The 22,036-nt window shown below is 67.8% G+C and overlaps 1 protein-coding gene across 2 annotated transcripts; it reads right to left on the bottom strand.

The window, feature by feature from the left end:
- Nucleotides 1-23: 23 nt before the first annotated feature.
- On the bottom strand, nucleotides 24-21,374 carry RARA (retinoic acid receptor alpha). Of its 2 annotated transcripts, XM_077788303.2 has the most exons (9): nucleotides 21,170-21,374; nucleotides 14,217-14,512; nucleotides 3,939-4,087; nucleotides 3,702-3,843; nucleotides 2,669-2,829; nucleotides 2,406-2,582; nucleotides 2,125-2,329; nucleotides 1,802-1,960; nucleotides 24-464 (listed from the first exon to the last, which is right to left on the bottom strand). In XM_077788303.2, the coding sequence occupies exons 2-9, from the start codon at nucleotides 14,392-14,394 to the stop codon at nucleotides 253-255; spliced, it is 1,383 nt and encodes a 460-aa protein (XP_077644429.1). In that variant the 5' UTR covers nucleotides 14,395-14,512; nucleotides 21,170-21,374; the 3' UTR covers nucleotides 24-252. The 2 variants fall into 2 exon arrangements, with proteins under 2 accessions (XP_077644429.1, XP_077644428.1); XM_077788302.2 differs by lacking the exons at nucleotides 14,217-14,512; nucleotides 21,170-21,374 and adding an exon at nucleotides 8,853-9,010.
- Nucleotides 21,375-22,036: the final 662 nt, after the last annotated feature.

Below are 22,036 nucleotides of genomic sequence, written 5' to 3'. Positions count from 1 at the left end.
GCGGGCAGGGGGTGGCTCGGTGGTCGCGATCCCGTGGGTGCTGGTGCTGGTGGGGCCGGGGGCGTCCCCGGGGCCGCGGCCGAGGTCCCCGCGCCCCTGAAATGTGACTCAACCAAGGCGCTGGGCCCGGGGCTGGAGGGTCCCCGCGGGGGCTGCCGAGGAGTCCGCCCCGGGGGGCTGCAGCCGGGCCGGGCGTGGGGCTGCCCCCGTGCCGGTGTGCCGGGCTCTGTCCTGGCGCGCGCCGGGCGCGGGTCACGGCGAGTGCGTGGTCGGGCTGCTGCGGTTGGAGCTGGGCGAGAGGCTGGGGCTGCAGCTGCCCGGGGGGGGCCCCAGGCTGCCCCCGCGGGGGCCGCCCGGCTGCCCCCCCAGCGTGTCCATGCCCTCCGAGTTCTCCAGCATCTCCTGGATGAGCGGCGGCATCGAGCCCGGGATCTCCATCTTCAGCGTGATCACCCGCTCGGCGCCTGTGGGAGGGGCAGGGTCAGCAGGGTGCCGCCACAAATTGGCACTGCCGAAGTGGCACGCTAAAACTGGCACCAACAAATGGTACCCATAAAAACACAAAATGGCAGCCCCAAATGGTACCCAAAAAATCCAAAATGGCATGCCCAAAAGGCACCCAAAAAAACCCTAAAATGGCACCACCAAAGTGGCACACTAAAACTACCACCAACAAATGGTACCCAGAAAAACCCAAAATGGCTCTTCCAAAAGGCACCCAAAAAAGCCCCAAAATGGCACCCCCAAATTGGCACACTAAAACTGGCACCCCCAAATAGTACCCAAAAAACCCAAAATGGCACGTCAAAAGGCACTCAAGAAGTCCCTAAAATGGCACCATCAAATTGGCACACTAAAACTGGCACCCCCAAATGGTACCCAAAAAACCACAAAATAGCACGTCCAAAAGGCACCCAGGAAGTCCCTAAAATGGCACCATCAAATTGGCACACTAAAACTGGCACCCCGAAATGGTACCCAAAAAACCCAAAATGGCACCACCAAAAGGCACCCCAAAAAACCCAAAATTTCACCCCCAAAGTGGCACGCTAAAACTGGCACCCACAAAATGATACTCAAAAAAACCCAAAATGGCATGCCGAAAAGGCACCCCAAAAAAACCCAAAATGGCACCACTAAAGTGACACACTAAAACTGGCACCCCCAATGGTACCCAAAAAATCCAAAATAGCATGTCCAAAAGGCACCCAAAAAGTCCCTAAAATGGTACCACCAAAATGGCACACAAAAACTGGCACCTCCCCAAATGGTACACAAAAAAACCCAAAATGGCACCACCAAAAGGCACCCCAAAAAACCCAAAATGGCACGTCAAAAGGCACTCAAGAAGTCCCTAAAATTTCACCCCCAAAGTGGCACACAAAAACTGGCACCTCCCCAATGGTACCCAAAAAAATCCAAAATGGCACCCCAAAAAGTCACCTAAAAAAACCCCAAAATGGCACCACCAAAGTGGCACACTAAAACTGGCACCTCCCCAAATGGGTGTCCAAAAACTGGCACCCAAAAAATGGCATGCCCAAAACAGCACCCTGAAAGTGGCCCCCCACAACCAGTACCCCCAAAATGGCATCCAAAAAGTGACGCTTCTGAAACAGCACCCTGAAAACATCACCCTCAAACTGACACCCCCAGCTTTGCTTCTCCCTGGGCACTGAGGACAAGGGACATGGTCACATCCCCACATCCCTGGAAGATGCCAGTGCTGGGTTCTTCATCCCCTGTGGAGCATGCTGAGTGACCCTGACCCCTCAGTGACCCAAAGCCGCAGGAGCCTCACCCTTGGCGCTGATGCTGCGCAGGTCTGTGATCTTCATGAGCATCTTGGGGAACATGTGGGGCCTGTTGGGCCTCCTCTTCCTCACGTAGATCTTCAGTGCCTCCAGCAGTGGCTCCTGCAGCTTGTCCACCCTGTCAGGCTGCTCCAGGTCCTGGCGGTCTGGGGAGGGGACACACAGTGGTTGGGCCCTTGCCATCCTGTGGGGTCCCAGCTCCCACTGCTTGGGCTTCATTTGGAGTCTCCCTGCTCAGCCATTGAGGGAGGACAGCCGGGCTGCACCGGGGGCCCGCGGGCACTGGGCAGGTGGCCGTCCCTGCACCCACCTCCACAGATGAGGCAGATGGCACTGAGCAGCCCCGTCTCGGCGTCGTCCATCTCCAGCGGCAGCAGCTGGTTGGCGAAGGCGAAGACCAGGTCGGTGAGGGGCCCGAACCCCGCGTTGTGCATCTGCGTGCGGTTCAGCGTCAGCCCGTCCGAGAAGGTCATGGTGTCCTGCTCCGGCGTGTAGCGCGTGCAGATCCGCAGGATCTGAAGGAGACAAGCCGGGGAGCTCAGCCCGGTGTCCCCTGCCTGTCCCCGTCCCCGTCCCTGTCCCCGTGCTCACCAGGATGTCGAGGCAGGCGGCTTTGAGGAGGGTGATCTGGTCGGCGATGGTGAGCGTGGTGAAGCCGGGGAGCTGCTTGGCGAACTCCACCGTCTTGATGATGCACTTGGTGGACAACTCGCTGAACTTGTCCCACAGGTCGATGTCCAGCGACACGCGCTGCTCTGAGCTGTTGTTCTGTGGCGGGAGGTGGGGGATGAGGGCACTGGGGGGTGCCACACTCCCCAGCCCCCCCAGGACCCCCAGGAGCCCGTGACACTCACCGTAGTGTATTTGCCGAGCTGGCAGAGTGCGGGGAAGGTCTCCTGGTGGGCTTTGCGCACCTTCTCGATGAGCTCCTCCACCTCAGGTGTGATGATGTAGCTCTCCGAGCACTCCGGCTTGGGCACGTCCTTCTTCTTCTTGTTCCGGTCATTGCGGACGGCTGCGGGAATGGCAGAGTCAGTGTCACCTGGCCCCGGTGCCACCCAGCCCCTGCCCCACCCCACTCTGCCCCTCAGGGCAGGATGGGGACCTGCCACCAGCAATGGGCTCAGCTGTAGTCACAAGCTCCCAGCAGAGCCATCAGCCCCACAGATTCCTTTAAACAACCCCCCCAAGTCATTAGGGATGCAGTTAGAGCCTGAACTCCTGGGGGACCCACACCCCTGGCCAAGGGGACGGTTCTCTGCAAAGCCAACACATCAGAGAGGGACCCCGGGGACAGAGAATGGCAGCTGAGCCACCGTGCTGGGTGAGGGGCACAGGAGGGACCCTGGGGGTGGCAGCTGGGAAAGGGGGAACAGCTGGGAGGAGCCCCAGCCCTGCAGGGATCAGCCTTGGTGGGCTTAGAGGGCCAGGACCCCTCTTAGGTGCAGGGTAAGCTCCTGGGATGCTGAACTCCCCCTGGCAGTTCCTGGCTCCCCAGGCTCTGCCAGCTCCTCCCAGGGGTCCCAGTCCCCCAGGGGTTGGCAGATGGGGCAGGACTCAAGGAGGCAGCTGCACCTCAGCAGCCCTATCCCCCCAGGGCACCCACGGCGGGGGCACAGCCAGGCACCATGACAACTGCCAGCGGAGCCAGGAGGCCTCCTCAGCGTCATTTATCTCTGACATTATCAATCACGTGTTGCCCGGGAAACTGCCAGGCTGTGACACAATCCCAGGGGGTCCCCATCCCCCCCGGGCCTTGCTGGGCACATGGTGGGGGCTGCTGGGATGGCCCCATCACACCCAAAGCCCCCTGACCAGGACACCAGGCAGGGTGATCCCATCCCATCCCTGCTCTTCATCCCCGTCCCCATCCCCATCCCCACTCACACTCCTTGGACATTCCAACTTCGAAGCACTTCTGGAGCCGGCAGTACTGGCACCGGTTGCGTGTCACCTTGTTGATGATGCAGTTCTTGTCCCGGTGGCACGTGTACACCATGTTCTTCTGGATGCTGCGGCGGAAGAAGCCCTGGGGACCCGGCACGCCCCGGTCAGCGCCCGGCACGGGGACCCCGAGCACCCCGGGGAGCCCGGGCAGCAGTCGGGGCCGGTGGCAGCGCTCACCTTGCAGCCCTCGCAGGCGCTGACCCCATAGTGGTACCCCGAGGACTTGTCCTGGCACACGAAGCAGGGCTTGTAGATGCGGGGCAGGGGTGGGGGCGAGGGGGGGCTGGGCACGATCTCCTCCGAGCTGGTGCTCTGCGTCTCGACGGCTGTGGGGAAGGGGAGGCACTCAGGGCACGGAGCCCCCCAGGAAGGGACCCCCCCCAGCCCGCACCCCACGGCTCCTCCCCAGCTCCAGGGGTCCCGGCAGCCCCAGCCCCGCGCTGCCCACCCCGGCCCTGGCGCCAGGTCGAGTGGGGCCAGCAGGGAGAGGACGCGTGCTGGGAAGATGCAACGTGACATTTCCAGGTCACAGAGACGATGTGGAATTCAGGCGGACAAAAAAAAAAAAAAAAAAAAAAACAAAAAACAAAGAAAAGGGCCGAGATCCCAGGAGCCCCCAGCCCAGGGCGGCACTGCCAGTGGGTGAGGGGATGGAGGGTGCAGGGCCAGCGTGGGGGGGCCAGTGCCACACACTCAGTCACACGTGTACAGTGTGACACCCACAGGGTGACCCCCACAGCCCGAGGGTCACCCACCACCCCCAGCCAAAGCAGGGGCCCCCAGGAGGGGACAGCCACAGTGGCACCCAGCTGGCACCCCAAAGTCCCCCAGTGGAGGACATCTCCAAAGGCAGCGCTGCCTTTGTTCCCGTAACAAGCAGACCCTGGCCCTGACATCACAGGGAACACAGCCAGTACCCCTGCACCCCAAAACCTCATGGAACATGCCTGCACCCCAAAACCTGGAGGTATGTGCCTCTTGCACCCCAGAAGCACCCCTATGCCCCAGGGGCCTGCGGGAGGTGCCCAAGTCTCCCAGATCAAGCCACGGCCCTGCCCTTGCACAGCCTGGGCAGGGAGGGGTTCAGTGCACTTGGGGTGCACCCCTGGAGCTGGGGGGACCCAGAACAGTTGGGGGTGCACCCCTGACACAGGGAAGGCTCAGCACAGTTTGGTGCACCCCTGGCATGCAGGGCAGGGGGGTTCAGCACGGTCAGGGTGTGCCCCGGGAGCTGGGAAGGGGCTCAGCACAGTTGGGGTGCAGCCCCGGCGTGGGGCACAGCCAGGCAGGGGTTAAGCGTTCCCCGGCTGCTCCGGGATGTTTGCGAATGTTTTTCTGCAGCAGAGCCAAGCGAACCAGTCAAACAGGATATTAAAGGCCAGGCCCGGCGGGGGAGCCTGGGCCCCCCCCCCCAGCCCCGCCGGCCCCTGCACCCCAAAAAGGGCCCCACGGCCGCCAGAGTCCCCCTGGGGCCGGGGAGCCGCGGGGAGCCCCGGCCGGGGACACCCAGCCCGGAGAAGGGGCCCCAGAGGAGGGGGGGGTTTGGGGAGTGAGGGGTGGGGGTCCCCAGCCCGGCAGTGCCACGGGCCCCTCGCCAAAGGCCACGGGATGGGGCCAGGGAGGGGACAACGGGACAAAGCCACCCCCGAGCTTGTCCCCAGGCGCCAACGGGGACGGGGAAAGTGCGGGGTGTGGCAGGAGCGTGCGGGGCAGGGTGAGGAGTACCTGGGGTGGGATGGGACACGAGTGTGTGGGGTGGGACACGAGTGTGTGGGGTGGGACACGAGTGTGTGGGGCACGAGGGGAATGTGTGAGGTGGGATATGAGGGCACGGAGCCGATTGTGCAGGGTGGGATATGAGAGCGTGGAGTGTGCAAGGTAGGATATGAGCGTGCAAGGTGGGATACAAGCGCGTGTGGGGGGCTGGGAAGGGTGTGTGGGGGGGGAATGGGAGTGTGCAAGGCGGGATACAAGGCTGCGAGGTGGGATGTGGGTGTGCAGGGTGGGATACGAGGGTGCGGGTGGGGACACGGGCGCGGGGGCGAGCGCCGGGCAGAGCTCCCGGGCTGAATAAATCACCGCTGCCACTCGAGGGAGCGGAGCCATTAAAGTGACTGAGAGAACGTCGTCTATAATTTATCGCCTCTTTTATATAATTTAAGAACTTCCTCGTGGAGAGCTGCACTCACAAAACGCGGATTTGACAAGATTTTGATGTGCTGGATGCGGAGGGGGGCAGGGGATCCGGCTCCCTCCGCGTCCCTGCGCTGGCAGAGCTGCGCCAGCACCCCGGGAATCCCCTGCCACCCCCGTCACCGCCGTGCCACCGCGGAGGGAACAGGGACACGGGCACAGCCGCCAGCCTGGCCAGGAACCTCCCTGATGGTATCACCAGACCTGGGTGCCCCTCGCGCCCCTGGGGGGCACGGGGAGGGCACAGAGCAGCACCCAAAGGCGCTGAGCAGGGCAGGATGGGTGCCAACCTCCCCTGCTGGAACACGGCTGGGTGCCGGGCTGCAGCTGGGGACACGGTGGCCCCCAGTGTCCAGGCTCGGCCCGATCTCCCCCCGCAGCAGAGGGGACCCCGCTGTCCCCCCCCGGCCGAGGCAGCGCAGCCCGGCTCCAGCTGCAGACCAGATGCGGCGGCTCCGGCGGATCCCGGGTGAACGCCGAACGCGCCGCCCCCGCCCGCGGCCCCGCCGGCTGCTTCCTGCCCGCGCCGGGGGACCCCGGGGCACCCCGACACCCGCACCCCCGCCCTGGCGTGGGAAAGCGCCTGCGGGGACACCCCGTGTGCCGCTGCCCGCGGGGGACACCGGCTCCTGCACCGCCACCACCCCGCCGCGGCTCCGGGACAGACCCGGCCAGAGCAGCAGAGAGGACGAGGATGGGGGGACCAGAGGGGGGAGCCCACCCGAGGGTCGCAGCGGGGGTCACCGGGGGTCCCCGCTGCCCGGTGCGCGGTGGCAGTGCCGTGCCAGGGGTCGCAGCCCCCCACAGGAGGGTGGAGGCCCAGCCAGGGCTTCCCTGCGGATGAGAATCCCACGTGCCCCGAATTCCTGCGCCTCTGCGGGAGAAGGGGGAGGGAGGGAGGGAAGAGGGTGCCGGGAACCCGGAGCCGTGGGCTGCCCGGTCCTGCTCACGGCCACGGGGCTCAGCCCACCGGGCACGCCTGGTCCCCACGCTCCCTACCCAAGACCTGGTGTCTGCCCCCTGCCAGCACCAGGGTCTGGCGTCCCCAAAACGCTGACACACCCATCTATATAACCCACAGTTTTTGCAAGGCCATGTGAGGCCACCCTGTGCCCAGCGGAGGGGTGCCACGCACAATCCAATCCCACGCACCCCTCTCCCACTCCCACAGCACTCCAAAAAGCCACAACAGAACATGGCTCCACAGGGGCAGGGGGTTCTCGGTGGGCTCCTACAAGATTTTCCACTACCCTCAGGAGCTGCCTCGTGCCTCTGCTTCCCCACGGTGGCAGCCCGAGTCCTCTCCGGGGGTGTGGGTGGGCTCTCCGTGCCCCCCGAGCAGCTCTGGCTCCTATGCCAGCACAACACACCCCGCCGGGCAGGGCAGTGCCACGCTGGGCCAGCAGCCAGCACCGCGGGGCCAGCGGGCACGGCCGCAGCTGGCTCGGAGGAAACTGAGGCACAGCACGGCTGCCCGACACCGCTGAGCCCTGCCCGGGCTGGCACCCCCGGGCTGGGGAGACACCTCGTGTGACGTCGGGAGCGGGGCACAGAGCCAGGGAGTCCCGCCAGCGCCCGCCAGGTCATGGTCACCGTGACCAGAGCCCCGAGGTGGCCCAGCCAGGACAAGGGGACCCACGTCCACCAGCGCTGTGGCCCACGGGGAGAGGGCTCTGTCCCCCGCAGGACTGGGGGGCACAGAGAGGGGACAATGGCCCCCAGCTGCCCTGCTCAGGACAGTCAGAGCCGGGGGGCCCAGCGCTAAGGGGTGGCACTGGAACTCGGGACCCCCCTGCCCACCCTGCCCGAGCAAAGCCTCGGGGGCAGCCCCCACCCCTCGCAGAGGCAGCGGGAGCCCCGGCATGTCCCCAGCGCAGACAAAGGCCCCTCGGCCGCGCTCGGTGCCAGCGCAAAGGTCGAGCGGCCCCGAGACAATGAGGGGAGCAGGGGGAGCGGGGGTCCACGGCCACACAGCCTTTGCACAGCGCCGGCCACGGGCACCCCGCCATGGGCCTCCGCCGTGGATCCCCGCCCTTATCGGGGTGAAAGTCCCACGGAACCCGGCAGGACTTTCCCTGGGCCGTTGTGGTGGCCCCTGCGTGCCAGGACTCCGGCTGCCCACAGCCGGGACACGGCACTCCTCCAGCCCCCCCCAAACCTCACTCGCCCCCCACACCGTGGGCACAAACCGGAGCAGGGCTCCACATCCCGCTGGGGGAACAGCTCCCAGGCTGGCCGGCACTCGGAGCGCGCTGCCCGCGCCCCCCGCTGCCCATCCCGGTACGGCGGTGTCCGTGCCCCCCCCTCGCACAGAGCACCGGGCCGTGACCCCTCCAGGGACAGCGCAGGGTCCCGCCAGCGGGAACGGGACTGGCCCGACCCCGCATCCACACCCGGAACCCACCGGCCCAGGGGGACCCCCCGATCCGCGGCAGGGTGGGGGCCCAGGCTGGGGCTCCCCCGCGCCTGGGCAGCAGCGGCGACTCCGTCTGTAGTTAATTGGATTTTCCCGGAGCCTTTATCAGGAGAGAGCGAAATTCCCGGCGGAGCCGGCGCTGCCCGGACCCCGCTGCGGGAAGGGGGGGGCGAGAGGTGATCCCCCCTTCACCGAGCTCGGCCCCGAGGTCCCGACTGCCCCCGAAATAGGGCAGGGGGTGCTTAAAGAGCCGGTGGCTTTTGCGCATGGAGCGGGTGGGGAGGGAGGCTGAGCCCCGCGCTCCTCCAGGACCAGCACTCAGCTCAGCCCCCCGCCCACGGCCAAAGCCCCCGCAGCCATCCCCGCACCCCGCAGCCCTCCCCGCACCCCCCCCACACCCGCCCGGGTTTCGGGGCCGCTCTCCCCGGCCCCATGCGACGGACGGGGGGGGGTCCGTCCGCCCCCGGTGCGCAGGTACCTACAGCGGCCGGAGCTGCTCCACGGCGGGGGGCGGCGGGGGGGGCAGCCCCGGGGGCCCGGCCCGTAGAAATCCATGCGGAGGAAGGGGCCGGGGGGCAGCCCCGCCACCGCCGCGCCCTCGTACATGGCCCCGGGGCGGCGGGGGCGGCTCCCCCGGCCGGGGCGGCCCCGGGCGGTCAGTGCCCCCCCCCGCGCCCCCGGGGCGCCCCGCGCCGCGCTGCCATCGCCCCGCGGAGCGGCCCCGCCGCTCGCTCCGCGCCCGAGCGGCGGGAGGAGGAGGAGGAGAAGGAGGAGGAGGAAGAGGAGGAGGAGGAGGAGGAGGAGGCGGGGGGAGGGGAGGAAGGCGCAGCCCCGCCGGCTCTGCGGCTTCGCCAGCCCCGGTCCCTCCCGGCACCCGCCGCCTCCCCGTGCTTAACCCGCTCCGCGCCGCGGGGCCGCCACAGCACCCGCAGGCGAGGGGACACGGACACGCGGGGGGCGCACGGACACGCAGGAGGGAAATGGAGACGCCGGGGGAGGGGTCACGGAAACAGGACACAGAGAAGCACATGCGGGAGGGGGGTCACGGACACCGAGAGGGACACAGACATGCAGGGGGGCAACAGACATGGTGGGGCACGGACGCATGAGGTGACACGGACACGCAGGACACGGATACACGGTGGAGAAATGGACACACAGAGAGAGCACGGACACGCGGGGGGCAAAGGGACACGCAGGGGAACACGGACACGCAGAGGGACGAGGGGGCAGTGCCACGCGGGAGTGAAATGGGGAGGGGCTCAAGGCGGGGCTGGGGTGCCCGGGGGTTGCCCGGTGGAGATGACGGGGCCTGGGGGGTCCCGGGGGCTGCCCAGCGGCCAAAGCTCATTTGCCTAATGGGATGCGGGTGAACTGCGGGTGAACCCTCGAGAAGGGCTCACCTCGGCCTGACCCTCGGCCCCCCCTCCCCCCGAGGGGTGGGTGGGTCTGTGTACATGCATGTGCATATGTGTTCATGCATGTTCCCAGTGCATGGCGCATCTGCATCCCTGCTGCAGCGCAGCCACGTGTGCTCCCGCTACACAGACACTTGGGGAGGTGTGTGTGCCTGTGCAGGGCAGCCTGTGTGCACACACGTGTGTGCATTCGTCCTGCACACACGCACACGTGTGTGTGACACCGTGTCCCACCAAACATGGGAGCAGCTGAGTATGTAAACACACGAGTGTGCGCACAGCCCACCGTCTCTGTGTGTGCATGCACATGTGTGTGCTGGCCTGCCACCCATACAGGGCACAGAGCCATGTGCCACCACTCCCCACCACACCAGCCCTTCACACGAGCTGAAGCTGACACCACGAACCCGGGGACCCTGCGTGGTGACAGCGCTGCCAGCGCAGAGCGGGGACGGTCACACGCCAAGGACAGGCCCTGGGGGTGCCACTTCCCTTGGCACAGCAGCAGCGATCTCCGGGCTGCACAGCGGGCACGCCACGGCATCTGCACTGCCCCGGCCCCGGCTACCTAGGCCAGGGGTGCTCCTGGAGGGAGAGGAGCCCCACTGAGCCCCCAGCTGGGCCTTGCCATGGGCACGAGGAGCACAGCTGGACACGGACGGGAGGATGCGGGTGCTGCTGCACACATCTGCATGTCTGTGTGTGTGTGGCTGCGTGCATGCAAGTGGCTCTGTGACTGTGTGTGTGCATGCGTGTGACTGTCCTGTGTGCCTGTGCATGTGTATGTGTGGCTGTGCACATGTGTGGCTGCGCACATGTTGCTGTCCTCTGTGTGTGTCTGTACATGTGTGGCCATACATGTGTAGCTGTACACACGTGTGGCCATACATGTGTGGTCATACATGTGTGCCTGTGCACGTGTGGCTCTCCTGTGTGTGTGGCCGTGCACATGCGTGGCTGTTCGTGTGTGGCTGTCCCTGTGTGTGCACGCGTGTGCGTGTCCGTGTGTTCGTGCGGGGCTGCGCAGCGCGGCAGCGCCTGTTTAAATAATAATGGCAAGTCGGGGCTTTGCTTAGCCAGCAGGTTTCGAACAAAAGCCCAGCGCTGCTCCAACTTCCTGCAGCGAACATGACAAATGTCTGCTCTGACTCATTTACCAGCGCTGGAAAGAATGTGGCTGCGATGGAGGGGACGGAGGGGACGGCGCAGGGGACGCGGGCGGTGGCACCGCGCGGCCGGGCCGTGCCAGAGGTCGCCCCGATGGGCAGCGCTTCCCATCCTGCATCGCCTCCTGCACCGCTTCCCACATCCCTTCCCGTCCCGCATCCCCTCCCGTCCCGCGTCGGCGGCAACAGGAAGAAACAGAGATTAAAAAAAAAACACCAAAAAAAAAAAACAAAAAAAAACAAAGCCTTAATTCCAGAGCCAAGAGGAACTGGGCGAGGGGACACCCCGCACGTAATGCCACAGTGTGAGTGGGACAGGCACACCCCGCCCTCAGCCACATCCCACCAGCAGCCTGGGGACACGAAAACGGGGCCCTTCCAGCAACATCCCCAGCCCCGCATCCTCCCGGCCCCACTCCCTGAGCGATGCTCCGCAGGGACAGAAATGCCTCCGAAAGGCTGATGAAAACCCAACCCTGCAGCCCACGGGGACCCCACGGAGGACCCCCCCGTGCCCTGAGGGGATGGCTTTGGGATCACAGGGTCACGGTCCCCGCGGGCAGGGATGCCCGGGGCCCCCACACAAACCCCCCCAGCCCAGCCGGGGGTGCTGGCCGCAGTTCCTCCCCCACCGCCGCGCCGGCACCTCGGGGCCCCGCAGCCCCCCCGGGCCCCGCAGCCCCCCTCTCGCCCGCCCACTTCAAAAGACCCCATTTATCCCCTTCAGCCGCTTTTGAGCCCGGCGAATTCCCGGCTGGAGCAGGCGGCTCCCCCCCCCCGGCCCCTGACAGTGATAGAGAACCTCCGCCTAATGGGCTTTCCCAGGCTGGGGGCCCAGCGCCTCATCAATCTTCCCCGGGCAGGGATGGGGATGGGGGGGCCGGGGGGTCCCCAGCACCGCACCCCGCGGGGCTCCCCGGCCGCTGCCCTGAGCGGGGCCCCCCAGCCGCCCCTCCCCGCCCCCGGCCTGCAGGGAGCACGTTTTGCTCATTAATTTTTAAAAATTAATTAATTACGGGGCGCTGCGGGGGAGCGGCTGCGGCGCGAGGAAACCGGAGCCAGCGGGTAGGGTGACAGGCCAGCCCGGGCGCGGGGCCCCCGTCCCGGCAGCCCGGAGCTGCTGCGGGGGCCGGGCTGGGGTCCCGCTGCCCGCAGCCAGGCCTGGGAACCAGGGCGAGGGAGGGTCTGGGGGGGCAGCGCACAGGGAGCCCCTCGCAGACCCCCGAGACACGGCACGGGACAGAACTGGGCAAGGCGAGGGGAGCTCCAGGGACAGCCAGGCGCCACAGGGCCCCCAGGGATGGGGCTGAGGGCACAGGCACAACGTAGCGGTGCTACATGCGCCAACACGCGTGTACACGCCTGGCACAGGGACACAGGCCACCCTGCTCTGCGTGTGCCACCAACGTGCATGGCAGGCACTCACACATGCGCACACACATGTGTGACATGTGGGCACACACAGGCACAGAGGGCACTGGCACACACACACGTGTGAGACACATGGGCACAGAGGGCACTGACACACACATGTGTGACACGCAGGCACAGAGGGCACTGACACACACATGTGTGACACGCATGCACACACAGGCACAGAGAGCACTGGCACACACAAACATACCTGTGACACACATGTGCGTGCACACACAGGCACAGAGGGCACTGGCACACACACACACGTGACACATGCATGCACACCCAGGTGCGCACACACGGTGTCATGGACACGCAGCTCCACACACACACCCCCAGCCCACAGAGGACACACGCGTGTACATCCATTGTGGGGGCACACACGTGCCCACACGCAGCTCCCAGCCCACCAGGTCCCCACCCCTGCGCCCACGGACCTGCTGGGATGCCCATTTCAACCCCGAATCCCGGGAGGGGCAGCTGCAGCCCCAGTAGGGCCCAGCCAGACCGGCCCCGGGGCCGTGCAGCTGCAGCACATCTGGCGAGGGCGGGACCCGTGGTGAGGAGGGGGTGGCGGCCCCGGCCCCCCCGCAGGCAGGACACAGACAGGGACACCTCCCTGCGCCAGGAGCGGTGGCACCACAGGACACCCCAAAACTGCAGGACAGGGCACCCACCAGGCCGTGTGGATGCTACAGGGCGGGCGGCAAGACGTGGTGCCCCCACCCTCTGCATCCCTCAGGCACCCAGCAGGGAAGGCCAAGGGGAAACTGAGGCACGATTCGCCACCCGCCCCAAGACACCCTCCAGCCGTGCCTGCGGCCCTGTCCTCAGTGTCAGGGAAAGGGGGGGGACACAGGCGGCCCCCCCAGCCTGTTCCCACACGCCCGGAATGGCCCCAGAGCCAGCGCGGGGGAGTGGCCCCACCCGCCGACACCCAGTCGCTGAACTGGTCCCACTGGGTCCCACCGCCGCCGGGGCGGCTCCGGCGGGGGACAGCACCCAGGGCCGGCCCTGCCCGGACCTGCACCGGCCCCCGGGGCCAAGGACGGGCCGGGGGGGGCCCCGCCACACCCCGACCCACGGGGTTCTCCCCGGCAGCGGGCGCCGCAGGGCACTCGTGTTGCAGGGAACAGGCATGGGCACCCACCACCGTGGGGCCGGGGTGACAAGAGGTCCAGCAGCCACCCCATGGCACCCGAGACGGCATCCAGGGAAACTGAGGCACTCTGAGGGGTGCTGGTTTGGGGGGATGCCGGGTGGGAGCCCACCTCCAGCGGCTCCCAGCTGCCATCATGGCAGGCAGTGATTACTGGGGCCGTGATGGACGACCCTGTCATGGGGAAATGGAATCGGGAGCAGCCACGATGATGATTGTCTTCATCGCCTTCATCGCCTCCCCCCACGGCAGCCCCGTCACCGGCAAACAAAGAGCCACCACAGGGACACAGCACCCACCAAGCCTGCTGGCACCCAGGCTGCTCACAGTGAGGGACAGGAACACCCTGGCCAGGGCCTGAGGGCCATCAATAACCAGTCACTAATGAAGGTGGCCGTAATTAATGACACAACCCCACTGGTGCCACTGACCACTCCCTGCCTCAGTTTCCCCAGCAGCAGCACTCACAGGGACACACGGGGAAAAGCACTTGGCACCCAAAATCAGCTCCCTACAGGTGTGGCTGGGAGCAGGAAGACCCTCCCTCACCAGTGCCACTGCCCCAGGGACCAGCCTGGGATTGGCACCCACAGCCCATCCTGGGGACAACGCCTGGCCCAGAGGGGGCCTCAAACACCCCCCCAGCACCAGGGGTGCCACCAGCCCCAGCAGGGCTCTGGTACTCACTGGCAGGTGACGGGGTGCTGTATCCGCTGACGGGAAGCTGGTGCTGGATGCCGGCCAGGGTGCTGGGTGGAGAGAGCCCCCCCAGCATGTGTGGGAAGAAGAAGGCATAGGGGGGCACAGGGTAGCCATTGAGGTGCCCCCCGCCCGGCGTGGGGCAGGAGCTGCTGTTGCTGGCCATGGTGGGGTCTCCGGTGTGGGGGACTCTCAGCTGCAGGGTCCCGGGGGCGAGCAGAGCATGGGGCCCGCGGGTGCCCTGCTGCCGGGCTGTCCTCACAGCTGGCTCTGGTCCTGCGGCGCTGCGGGGGAAGCAGAGAGGGACATTAACAGAGGGGCTGGGACCACTGACCCCCACCCCACAGGGTCACCCACCAGCCGTGCCTCAGTTTCCCCAACCCCCCCACCGGGACCACATCCCCTCCCGGCCCCAGGAGGGCGCAGCCGGCCGGGCCTGGGGCTCCGTGCGGGATTAACGCCGATCCCCCCGATTAACGACACCGGGACGGCGGCACCGGCAGGCGCAGCTCACTAATCCCGGCTTAGCTGGGTGGGGGGGACGGTGTGGGGACGGCCTGGGGACACTGCGGCCCCACAGGGCACCCCCTCCAGCCAAAGGCCACACCACGATCCCACACCGGCTCTGCCAGGCGAGGCATGGGAGATGGGGCACACAGCAGGGCCTGGGGGCAGCAGCCCCTGCCCCAGCCTGGGGGATTGCGGGGCAGCTGGGGACGGGGCGGGGGGGACACGGGCACACGGGGGTCCCCTGAGGACAGCGGCTCCGCTCCGGGCCGGCTCTGCCACCACGGCCACGTGTCCACTCCGCCACGCTCCCCCCATCCCATCCCTGCTGGATCCCGAGGGGGCTCAGCCCCCCGGCCCCAGGGGGAGGGGGCTCAGCCCCCCGGGACCAGCACCGGGGGGCTCTGCCAGCCGCAGGGCCGTGCCCGTCGCGGCGCAGCCCCCGCCCCATGCCATGTGCCATGTGCCACACGCCAGGCCAGGCCGTGTGCCGGCAGCTCCCACGCCAGGCCAGCGGGCACGGACCCCTCGGCCCTGGCTGGTCGGGGGGCGGTGGGAAGGGGGGCGCGGGGCTTTCACAATCCCGGGCTGGCTGTTTATTTAAGTGCTGGCTCGGGGCCCGGCGGGGGCTGTTTATTTGCCGAGAGTGCTGGCTCCCGGCCCCGCGGAGGCGGAAAAGGATCCAGAGGAACAAGGCTGGGCCGCCCGGCAAGGCGCTGGGGAGGGGCCGGGATGGGCATGGCCCTGCCCGCCCCCCCAGAACCCAGCTGGTTGCACCCACTGGAGGCAGGACCCCTGTTCTCCCAACTCACACCAGCACCCACTGACCCAGTGGGAAGCACCCATGGGGAGACCCATAGTCCTGGCACCCCTGGGGTGGGCGAGGGTCACCCACCAGCCACCCCCCATCACATCCCACAGGGATGTGAGGGTCACACCCCGCCCAGCACAGGATGCCCAAGTGAGTGTGGGATTCCCACAGGCATTGCCAGGGCATGGTGCCGGCCGCCAGCTCAGCGTGGGACTGGGGACAGCCCTTGCGTGGGGTCCACACATGGCACAGCAGGGACGCTGCTCTGCGGTGTGGGGGACTGCCCAGGGCCCCCCCAGCCAGGCCGTGGCCCCCGAGTTGTGCTGGCCCGAGAGCCAGGGGAGGGAGGCGCGGGAAGAACTGTTTATGTTTGCCGGTGCCAAGTGCTAGCCGGGCACCGTGCCAGCCGTGCCGGGGCCCAATTACTCAACCCGCTCAGGCCCCCCCAGTGCCGCCGGCCAGGGACCGAGTGTGGCCAACGCTGCTGGCCTGGTCACTGTGCACCCCAGTGACACCCCTCCTTCCCAGTGCTCCACATGACCAGCAGTGGCCAGGAGGGTCCGGGGATCACGGCTGGTCTTGCTCCCGTGGGTCCTGGAGGGCAGGAGGAGCTGCTGCCCAGAGGAGCTCCCCTGGGACCATGTGCTGCCACAGCCCCCAGCACACAGCTGCTCCCCAACTGGAGGATTGTGGGCATCCCAAATGGGGGTCCTGGGTGTCCCAAATGGGGGTCCTGGGTGTTCAGACCAAGCTGCACTCCCAGAGCCCCCCGGGTCAGCAGTGTGGGGCCAGGGGCCGTGCAGCCCCCTCGGCAGGGCCCACGCTCACCCGCCCCAACGCCTTTTCCTCCAGTCCCCGCAGGAGCTGGACGAGGCCCGGAGCTTCCTGGAATCCAGCTCCTCGTTCCAGCCCCGTGGAAAACGTTGCTGCAGGGCCTGGGCCAAATGCAGCCACGAGGAACCTCCCACCCAGGCCGGGGATGGCCACTGGGAGCGGATGGACAGACGTACTGACACGCGGATCAGAACATTCCCAGGGCCAGCAGCAGTGGGGCTGGTGGGGGACATAATCTGGGGGGCCATGACTGGAAGTGGGGAAACACAGCTGGAGTGGGACACAGCTGCCCAAGCCACCATCCCACTGTGACCACAAAGAGAGCACAAAGCCCTCTGCAAAAACGTGTGCACACCCAGACAGGCCAGGCAGTGCTGGCACAGTCCCCCGAAAGAACCCTTCCAAAAAGGCAGCCCCCCAGTATGACCCCCCAGGCTGGGTTCAGTGTCCACAGCCACATCCAGCACAGCCAGCATCAACCATAGAGCAACCAGAATCCCACCAGCATGGCCACACCGCAACACCCCCTCCCCATGACCATTCCAGCCAGCTACACCTCCAGCCCACCCTGACGCCCCCCCAAAACCCCTGGTGCAGGCAGCACCCCTACCCCAGCCCTTGTGACACCCCCAAACCCAGCTGTGCTTCCTGTCGGGGCACACGGTGATGGCAGCACCAGCGCCCGGATGTGACACGCCGGTGAGCGGGGGCACCGCCCTGGCACCCCTGGCAGCGGGGGCCCAGCGGGCCCAGGGATGCTGGGGGGTGCCTGGCAGGGCAGCGGGCAGCGACCCAGCCCTTCCTGTCATGCCGGCGGGCACCGTGCTCCAGGCCACAGCTTCCCCTTGCCACTCTCGATTCCCAGGCAGACAAGTTTCAGTTCAGTCCTGGCCCGATTGTCACAGCTCGTCACCCCAGACTCTCTCACCCTGCTCCCCTGCCACCCTAGAGTCTGTCACCCCATTGACGTGTCACCCCGCTGACTAATGACCCCACTGACCTGCCACCCCAGGCCCTCGTCCCTGCTGCCATCGCAGAGTTCACCACCGCAGCATCCTGCACTCCCCAAATCTGGCAGCGGCTGCTGCGTGCATCCCCCACCCTCACCAGGACAGGCACTGGAGACCCTCCCCGTGCCAGGCTGTCCCCACGGTGTGTGGGCAGAGTGGGGATGCCGTGCTGAGGTAGGGGGCACAGGATGGCAGCCTCCGGGCAGGGCAGGAAGTGCCTGCGGAGCCACTGCGGTTGCAGCCTGCGGTTTCCTCGCTGGCAGCAGAACCAGCCTGGGGTGGCCTCGCACGCGAGGCCAAAGGCCTGGCTGCCCCCGTTGCCCCCCGGCCACCAACCAGCCCCTCCAGGCTGCCAAGGGCAAGCCAGCGTAGTGAAGAAGTGGTGAGGTGCCCCCCTGACAGGACTGCTGAGAGAGACCCTCTCCCGGATCCCCGGAGCTCCCCACGGTGAGTCACCGTCACGTTTCTCACGTCCCCGGGCAGGCGTGAATCATGCCCAGCCTGCGGCACGGCCGGAGCCAGCGGCACACTCGGCCAGCGTGCGCTGGAGTTGAGGCTGCTGGGAACAGGAATCTGAGGATGCTGAGACCAGAGCAGACCCCAGCACCTACATCCAACTCCCACGGCCAGCAGCTGACCCAAGGGCTTGCACAGCCCCGCTGCACGTCCCTGGGCAGCACTGGTGTTCCAGCATCCCAACAATTGCAAGATACAACCACCGCTCCCCCAGCACAGACACAGGGCCAGGGACACCACACTGACCCACAGGGATGCTGTCTGTGCTGGCAGGATGGCCTCCCCAACCCATGGAGGCACACTAGGGAGTCACCACTGGCCCTGTAGTGCGGGTCCTCACCCCAGCACCCCACATCTCGCTGCTGCCAGGAGCCACAAACTGAAATTCCACCTGTTGCAGCCGGGCCGACTCCGGTTACGCCGGGAACGCGCCGCTCCGGTTACACCTCCCGCACCCACCACCAGACGTGCCATTCTTTAGCAAGAACAGGTGCCCCAGCCCCCGCCACGGCCCCTGGGGTGGCCACAGCTGTGCCACACCACCACTGCCACCACTCCGGCCTGGCTGCGGCTTGGATGCCTCGAGAGGAGCAGGCCAGTCCCAAAGGTCCAGTGGTATCCCAGCCAGCATGACCCACCAGCCCCTCACACCATGGGCTGCTCCCACAGCACCCTGGGGACACACACCCACACCCAGCACTGCCTGCCCACAGAGGGGACATCCCCAGGTACAGCCCAAAGCCCACCCTGTATCCCAACCCTCAGGATGAAAGCAGCAAACCGCACACCCAGGGCTCACAGTCCTGGAGTGCCCATGCCGGGGGTCCCGGCGTGCCCCATCCCAGCCCCCCAGGGGCTCCCGGGAAGCAGGGGGACGGTGCCCCAGCAGCCACTCGCGGCAGTCCTGGTTGTTTTTAGCCGAGGCTGCGGCGGCAGCCGGCGCCCTGGGAATGGCGTGCCGGGAACAGCGCGGCCCCAGACAGCCCTCGCTGGCTCGGCGACAGCCGGCAGACAAGTGCAGCTGGCACGGGGCCGCTCGGGACACAGCGCGGGGGGACCCGGCAGGCTGGCGGCTGCGCGACACCCCCGGACACCGGGATTTGGTGGCACCGTGCCCCCAGCTTGGGCAGGCTCCCAGGAGCAGACACCTGATGTACCTGGGGGGGCCAAACCGCTCCATGCCACCACCAGCACCACCGCGACCCACCGCGTCGCGCCCGGGCTGGCAGGCAGGCAGCCGTGTGCCATGTCCCTGTCACTGCCGGGCAGCTGGGGCTCAGAGGGGACAGCGGAGGCCACAGCGGGCGCACGCGGCCCCTCGCCGGGCCCTGCCACGAGCCACCCCCCGCTAAGCCGCCTCCAGCCGCAGGGAGATTAACCCATTTTCCGTAATCAGCACATGTGTCACCGCAGATATGATCGCACCCCCCGCGCTCGCTGCGCTCCCCCCGGGGCTGGCGCTGCCAGGGGGCCCTGCGGCACAGGGGTGCCCCACGGCACGGGGCACCTTGAGGCTCCAGGCACGCACTGCAGAGCACTCACAGTTCCTCCAGCCCTGACGTGCTGCAGCAGCGCCCCAAAAAGGGCCGGGGGACCCCAGAGGCCAGCCACCCTCTTCATGGCAGCACTGGCATCGGCGCTGGATTTTGCCAAGACAGTGGCTCAGGGCACGGCGGCTCAGGGCACGCGCGGCCAAATGTGGCACGTTGTCACACCAGAACCTCCTGGATATAAATAGATCCAGAGCGGCGGGATGGTGAATCCCAGCGCCGCAGGGCAGGCGGTGGCGGTGGCACAGCCGTCCCCAGGCTCTGTGGCAGCGACGCTGCTCCTGCCACAGGGACCGAGCGCGGGGACACGGAGGATGTGTGAGGACAGCTGGGTGAAGCCAGGTGTCCCTGTGGGATGGAGCAGCCACACCAGGCGGCTCCGGATGAGGCGCAGGGCACTGCCCTGCTCCTGTCATCCCACTGTCGGTGGCTGTGTCACCGTGTCACCTAGGGGGGCTGCAAGCAACGGGGAAAAACGGGCCAGACACCCATCAGGACACCCGCGGGCATCCCTGGTGCGAGCACCCACGGGAGCAGGCGCTCCCTCGAGCCGCAGCAAGGTCACCCCCAAGGGCAGGGTGGGGGCCCACGGGTGACATATGGCCCGGGAGCAGTGGCCGCGGGGCCGCTAAGCCACCGAGCCGTCACCCGTTAATCCCGGTGCGAGGACGCGGCGGGTGCCGCACCCGGGGCCACCGGCCGGTGCCTGCCCGGTTCCCCGAGCGGGGGGACCGGCTGGGGGAACCCCCGTGTCCCCCCCAGCACCCGCCGCGCCGCGGGGCGGCCCCTGCCACCAACGAGGTCAAAGGTCAGAGGCACAGATTTGGGGGACAGAGGCACGGATTTGTCTCCGCACCGCCCTGCCCCGGCCCGGGGCGCTGCTCCCCGCCCCCGAGGGGGGTCCCCGCTCTGTCGGGGTTGAGTACCCGGGGGACTGCACCCCCAAATCCCCCACCCCGCCCCGAGCCCGCGGGGGCTCCGCCGCCCGCAGCCCGGCCCCGGGCAGCTGCTGCGGGAGGGAGGCGGCGGCCGGCGGTCCCTTCCCCGGCCCCGCCGCCCCCCGCCCGGCTCCCCCGGGCCCCCCCGCCCGCCGCCGCCCTGTCAGCCGCGCAGAGCGATGGCTTCCTCCGCCCGCCGGCCAGGAAACGGCGCAGACGCCGCTCCCGCCCCCCGGCCCCCGGCGCCCCCCGCGCTCCCGGCCCCGCTCCCCCGCCGGGCCCCGGCCCCGCCGCACCCCGAAAGGGGAAGCGGCCCCGGCCCCCCCCCGCCGCGGGAGGATGGGGGGGGATGTGGCTGCGCGCACCGGCGGCCCCGGAGAGCCCGGTAATCCCGGGGTGGTCTCCCCAGCACCGCGCTCTGCGGCGGTGCTCCGGTCCCCGGTGGGGTGTAGAGGCTAGCGGAGCCGCCCCGGAGCCCGCCCCGGAGTGGGGGCGCAGCGCTGCCGCCCGGGAGCGCCCAGGCAGTCGGTACCGGGAAAGGGAACTCCGGCACCCCCAAGCCCAGTGTAAGAGGCAGAGGCCAAAGCCGCGATCTCGAACCCGCTACGGCTCCGGTGCTCCCGGCAGCCGCAGCCCGGCGGAGTCCCTCCCCCGCTGCGGGAACCCCGGGATCACCCGTTACCGGAGGGGGATCCCCAGAGGCGGTACCGGAGCCGCATCAAGACCCTCCTTCCCAACCCCGCTCCCACGGGCAGATCCAGAGCCCCCTCATTACCTGCTCGCGGAGACTCCAACACCGAAATCCTTAAACCCGGGGAGTTCCCGGTGGTGGCTGCATGGCGGCGGCACCGGGAAGGAGCTGGGGGGGAAGGGGGGGCTTCGCCCCGGCTTAGAGGGGTGAGGGAGGGGTGGGGTGGGGGTTCCCGGGGGGGTTCACCGAGCGGCGGCCGCGGCCATTGCGAGTCATGTGCTCGCGGGGAAACTTTACCCGGGGCTGGGCCGGGCGGGGCAGCGGCGGCGGCGGCGGCGGCGGCGGCGGCGGAGGGCGGGGGGAGCGGGAGGAGGACACGCCCCTCCCCGTGGCCACGCCCCCGCCCCGGCCCAGCGGCCAATGGGGCGCGGGCGCGGGCGGGGCGGGGGCGGGGCCGGCGCCGCTCTGTGACTCTTTGAAGTCTCCAGAAAGCGGAAGGGGAGAAAGTGGGTGCGCGCGCCGCGCCGGCCCGGGGGGGGGGCTCTTAAAGGGGCCGCGCACCGCGAATTCGATGCCACTCTTACCCTTCTTCTCCGCCCCCGACCCACCACACCACTCACAGGAGGAGGTGCTCCAACGACCCCCACCCACCCCCACCCCCAGCCCGCTTCCCTCTTCTCTGCCTCTGGATACCCAACCCCCCCCTCCAGGTGGGGGATTGGGGCACCCACATGAGGGAAAACACAGGGGTGGGTGCTCCAGGGGTGTAGGGAAGAGATGGGAACACATTGAGGGGAAGAGGGGAGAGGGATGGGGAGTTCCTGGGTTGCCCCCCCAGGCTCAGAGGGGAAGAGCTGGGGGCACCTGTGGCACCCCGGGGGTATAGAGTGGTGCCTGTACCCAGAGGAATTCCCTGCCCTGTCTGTCCCTGGAGAGATGCTGATTCTAGGA

The sequence above is a fragment of the Lonchura striata genome, chromosome 27 (assembly GCF_050655825.1).
Source record: "Lonchura striata isolate lonStrDom1 chromosome 27, ASM5065582v1, whole genome shotgun sequence".
NCBI lineage: Eukaryota > Metazoa > Chordata > Aves > Passeriformes > Estrildidae > Lonchura > Lonchura striata.
This window is presented reverse-complemented; position numbering and strand designations above follow the sequence as displayed.

What these genes read in the sequence shown, in the direction of transcription:
- RARA (XM_077788303.2), bottom strand. Translation starts at nt 14,394, where the DNA reads ATGGCCAGCAACAGCAGCTCCTGCCCCACGCCGGGCGGGGGGCACCTC. An exon ending in CAGCACCCCGTCACCTGCCA is followed by an intron (nt 4,088 to 14,216) that starts GTGAGTACCAGA and finishes CCTTCCCCACAG; the next exon opens with CCGTCGAGACGCAGAGCACC. An exon ending in CCGCCTGCCTCGACATCCTG is followed by an intron (nt 2,330 to 2,405) that starts GTGAGCACGGGG and finishes TGTCTCCTTCAG; the next exon opens with ATCCTGCGGATCTGCACGCG.